Source organism: Apaloderma vittatum, unplaced genomic scaffold (genome assembly GCF_000703405.1).
Source record: "Apaloderma vittatum isolate BGI_N311 unplaced genomic scaffold, ASM70340v1 scaffold35533, whole genome shotgun sequence".
Classification (NCBI taxonomy): Eukaryota; Metazoa; Chordata; class Aves; order Trogoniformes; family Trogonidae; genus Apaloderma; species Apaloderma vittatum.
In genome coordinates this window covers 20,149-25,423 of record NW_009709317.1, presented here as the reverse complement: position 1 = coordinate 25,423, position 5,275 = coordinate 20,149, and the positions used below count along the sequence as shown (strand labels likewise).

At 48.5% G+C, this 5,275-nt stretch overlaps 1 protein-coding gene across 1 annotated transcript in view; it reads right to left on the bottom strand.

Annotated features, from left to right (window-relative positions):
• The window catches only part of ELL (elongation factor RNA polymerase II), a gene marked incomplete at its 5' end in the record, with an annotated part of 26,109 nt that overhangs the window by 7,725 nt on the left and 13,109 nt on the right, over positions 1-5,275 (bottom strand). Inside the window, one exon of the mRNA XM_009866875.1 lies at positions 2,765-2,861. Within this exon, the coding sequence (XP_009865177.1) occupies positions 2,765-2,861 (97 nt within the window). The remainder of the gene's footprint in view (positions 1-2,764; positions 2,862-5,275) is intronic.

Below are 5,275 nucleotides of genomic sequence, written 5' to 3'. Positions count from 1 at the left end.
TTCCGCCCCAAGTGGCCCCCAAACAACCCCACCAGCCGCTCTGGGGCCACGGCTGGGTGGGAAAGCTTATGGAAACCCGTCAGCAATTAGCTCTCATCATGCCCCAGGTCAAATCCAGCCCTTTAGAAGTAAAATCTCCTTCCCTGTCCTCCTCCCTTGTCCCAGCCATCTAGCAGAGAGGAGCGACAGCCACGAAAACATCGGTTCTTCTGCTGCTGGCACAACATTCAGAGCGCCTCAAAGCCCCTGCGAAGGCAAGACATGCTCAGACCTCTGGAGCAGGGAGGGATTCACAGAGTTCTGCATTTTCTTTCCAACTGATTTAACCAAGTCGGTAGTCAACAATTCGGCCCGTGCAATCTCTCTCCTTCCTCTTCTCAAGAAACAGGCATTTCCCAGAAGAGGTGAGAAAGCACCAGCCATTAAGTCCTCACAACTTAAGGCAAAAAAGAAAAGACATTTGCAGCAGTTTCTTGACCTGAGTGCCCCTTTTTGATAGGAAGTGCAGAGAAGTGGTTCCCAGCTGTCCCCATCAGCCAGGACGGGTGGCGGCAGGGCTTGGAGAAGCTCTGGGTGCCCACAGCTCCCAGCAAAGAGCTGCCTACGCACCGCGGGTCCGCCTGGGGAACCTGCACGGTGGAAGAGCTCAGCTGTCAGTCAGCAGAAAGAAGAGCTCAAGGCAGAGCCAGAACTACGGCTGCCAGGCTCAGCCCAGCCCCAAAAATCACCTTGGCCAGCCGTCAGTGCAGCGGTGTGTGCCCGCCTGGCAGCACGGGGCTGCAGAAACTCTGAGGAAAGATTATTTAGTGCCCAGAGGAAAACAAGCGATAGCTCTGGTTATTTCTTTTGGAGATCTTATTGTTTTCTTTATGTCTTGGGCAGGGCTGCGACGTGTTTGCGAATGGAAATTTTGTTCCGTCACAGAAACGTGGCTGGATGCACGGCTGCTCCGCCAGGGAGCCACCAGCTGCCCCTCAAGTTGTTTGGTTTTTTTTTGCTGTCTCCAGGGGTCTGAAGGACACTGCTTAGCGGCAGGAATCCTTCCCACCCGTCGGGGGTGATGACAGAGAGGAGTTGCTGATGCTGTCAGAGCTCAAGGGGCAAGGATGGCACGTCAAACCGGCTCTGCAACCTCCCGACTGCCTTCCCAGCACCGGCCATCTCCCGAAAGGAGGGGCCGTTCGCTTCTGCGAGTCTCGGAGCAGGCGACAGACCTAAGAACTGACATCTTTTTCTATCCTTTCTCTAAGGCCAACAAAGAGCAGCTTCACTTCTTTGGTTACGAGGTGGCGTGCACATGCGATCCCTGCTCTGCCGCGCTTCCTGCGTGTCACCAAACCGATCGCCTCCTTCGCCTTCGTTCCACAGCTGAACTTTCCCAAAATATTTGCCATTCCAGCCTACCAAATCGCAGCCCTCTGCTGGGACTGCAACCACTAGCAAGCATCCCTTCGCGAAATACAAACTAAAGCTATAAAATATGAAAAACACGACTGCTTACAGTAAAAAGCAGCCTGGGGTTTGCTGTCTGACACAAGCCACGTTAGAAGCACTGCTGGAAACATATTCCACGTTTGGTTGCCTGTTTCACCAGCCTTTCCTAGATCCAAACCCATGGACCACCCTAAGTTTCGACTAGGTCATCTCAAGACACCAGAAACATTCCCTACAGACCTGTGTCAAAATACGTACAGCCCAAAGCAAGATGCTTTTTTCAACCTACTTTTTTTTTTTAAACCAGAGTCAGGTTAAGAAAAACACAAGCCCAGCAGCCTCTTAACAGCATTGTGTCTTTCCAAGGTTAACTCCAACGAAGGGGATCATTCTTTGTTCCCCAGGAACATGCCCAAAGCAGAGCAGGACAGGATTTGGGATTAGCTACCTGGCAAACGAGTCGCCCGGTTCTTGTTCTCAGTTGAGAACTGCCTCGCTCTCGCTGCCAGAAAGCACATAATTTCTTTACCTGCTAATATTCTTTGCCACTAATCCTCAGCGCGTCTGTCCAGACAAGTAGGCATTACACATTCCATTGGCAGGAGGAGAATAAATACTCAACTTGTCTGGGCTGACCCACAGCAGCGAAGGGAAGCCGGCATTTCACAACGCCGGCGAGAAATGCCCGCGCTGCGAGATACTGAGAAGAGCAGGGCCCGACCCCGTTCAGCACGTCAGCAAATGCGGCTCCTTCGTGGTTTATCATCATGGAAAACCGGCCGAAACGTGCCCTTCGCAGCTCCCTGCGCTGGCATCTCAACAAACCAAAGAGCAGACCAACCTGCTCCTGGTCCGTCAAGGCAATTAGGTTGCAAAAGGTCAAGGTTTTTAATAACTCAGCCGTGTTTGGATGCTACTTATTACCGCTTCGTTCCAGTCAATTACTGGTCATGAGTAAAACACAAGCTCGCCCTCCCAGGAACTCCAAGAGGGATGTAGGCACCGCGGAAAGAAATTCAGTCCTTAAAACTAAACCTAAGACACACTGTCAGAGATCCTCCCTACAGGCCATCACTGAACCACATCCAGAGGAGAAACATGCCAAGAAAACCCAGAATTAGACTCTAACCTAATAAAATAGCAAAAAAACCCCAACAACCAACAACCTATTGACCCAAGAGCCTCCAGCAGCAGGCGATGACGGCGTGTGGACAGACTCAACAGCTCAGCCCGCGCCTACGTCCGGTGACCAGCCCCAGCAGGAGCAAGTGGAATGGTTTGCTGGCTCCGTCCTAACCGGCCCCAACGTCCTCGGGGAGGGCTCACCCACCTGAGGAGGAGAGCTGGAGTTCACGTTGTCTTTCGGGGGACTCAGGGAAGGCGCTTCTCCTTGAAAACCGCTACTGTTCTGTGGCTGACAGAGTTTCCTGAAAAACAAAATGTAGGGTCGTTCAAATGCGCCGCTTGATGAGCCAACAGGTGCCGTTTCCAACCTTCCTGCAGAGCTTTTTGTGGGCCCAAACGTTGACTTCTTGAAGATGCCGTGAAAGCAGCTCGTTCAGGCCCTTACAGTTCCAACCTCAGACAAAATCTAGGAAGAAGAAACTCCTACAGGAAAATACCAAGGAACAACATATGGTAAATTGCTTCTCTCCTTCTAGCATTCCCATGATTTTTGTAATTCTCTGTGAACGGAGGTAAAAACCTCGGACCGACTCTCCCGGTGGTGTGGCAGGGAGGGAGGAGGCAAGCTGAGCTATCAGAAGGCTGGAACTTATCTTCCAACAGTTTTACCTCTTTTCTCTTGAACTGGTGACGTAAATATTACAATAAATGAATCACAACCTTAGAAAAATAATCCCTATTCAGATTAGGAAAAACTAGCATTGACATTTTAAAGTGTACAGGATACCTATATCCTTGCTACTGACTGAAATGCGGCTCAATAAGCAAGGTTTTATTTAAACTAATTTCTGCTGAGTTTGCCTCAGTTAAAACTGACTTGGCGAGACAATTCAGAGAGCGAGCACACTGAGAAAGGGCCAAAACTCAAGTTCAGATGTTGAGCAAGAAGTTCTCCCGCTCATTAAAACAACATTTTACAGCAGTCCTCTTTCAGAAGCGAGTCCCTCCGGGTCCAGGAAAAGCAGGATTATAGCAGGCACTGCTACAGTATTATTGGCTCACTAAAATTTACATTTAGGGCTTCCTAATAACACTTTTAAATTGCAACGTGCAAAGTAGAGCAACTCTGGAGTATTTGACAAACAACAGAAACCTCTCGGAGGAGAAAAACAAAAAGAAAAAAGCACAATGTAAGTCATTCTAATCACGTAAGCGCGTTAATTCACATTCACACGGGTATCTCCGCTCCCCCCTGCCCGAGGGGCTCCCTAGATTTCAAAGTCACCAGCTTTGCCCTGCTCTCCTGCCACCAGCCAGACTGCCCACGTATTAATCATCCAGGAAAAACTACTGTTGCATCAAGTCGCAGCTGTCAAGCTGGGAAAAAAAAATAAATTATATATTTTGGGGGTTAAAGGTTTTAATAAACTAGCTCCACAGTTGCTTTGTCACCAGCTGTAACAGTCTAAAAAACCGACGTCTAAATTCTCCCCGCAAGAGGCTGGAATCGGCTTTACAGCACACACATTTTTCAAACACCGGGAAGATTATTCCAGAGATAGAGCTCAGGACTTTTACAAGGTTTTCTTTTAGCCTGAGGTTGAACCTTGGGCCATACTGCACATTCAGCCGCCTGCAGTTTCACCACCGTCCCGGCTTCCGCTGCTGCTTTGTTTAATTTTATTTAGAACAATCTCAACAGCCACGGAGCAAGTCAAGAAAAGTGCTCAGAGCCTGTGAAAACAGGAAGGGGAACAGCAATATTCCAGGGAAACGGCAGCGAAAGTGGCTTTTTGGATGCGGTTTGACAAGACTGAGCAACCTTGTCACATCTCCTAAGGTGTTAATTGTGGATTTTATATATATAAAAAAAAAAAGTGAATGGGAGACAAACTACTTTTCAATTCAGCAGCTCCTCTAACAGAGGAAAAGCATTTCACTACAGCGGCGGAACGAGGACGGAAGGCACAACGCAAAGAAAACAGAGTTGAGTCTAAGGGGAGCACTGTTAGATGCAGTTTCCATATTTGCAGACGAGCTAATTATTGCAGCCGTTGAACCATCGAGCGGCAACCGGACCTGAAAACCGAGAGGACGTTGAACAATTGGCTGGATCCAGGCAACCGCCGCAGCCCGCGACGCGGGGCCCTACGTCTGCTGCCTCTGCCCTTTTTGTCCGTGTTTTTCTCCTGTCTTCAATCCTACGTGTTTTTTCCATTTTGTAGCCTCATTACCTGCATTGGCTGAGCGGGTCTTTGTTTGTACAGTTGAATACATCCTTTCCAGGGTCTATTTTTAGACCTCCGCATAACCCAATGCCACAATTCTAGAAAAAGCAGTAAACATGGCTTTCCACGGGGAGAAATGAACTTGTTTTTTTTTTTTTGAAAGCCATAAAGGTTGCACGGTGCTTGTATTTTTCCATTTAATTACAATTCGACATCAAGGCCATTTAAACGAGTTTGATTTTACTTCGGCACGCCAAAGCACATTAAGCGCGAGCTCGTGTTGGTTTAACAAAGTCTCATCTCCAAGCCAACTGCGTTTTCAAATCATGGAAACTGTTCAAACAGAGCGTGCTCTGCTTCATCTTCACCAAAAGGGCAATAAAATAAGTCTCAAAAACAAGTCAAGTGAAAGCTCTGCCTGCACCCCAAGATCAGTCCAAACACACCGAAAACCCAGAGAGGAAAATATAAACACGTAGAGCAGAATT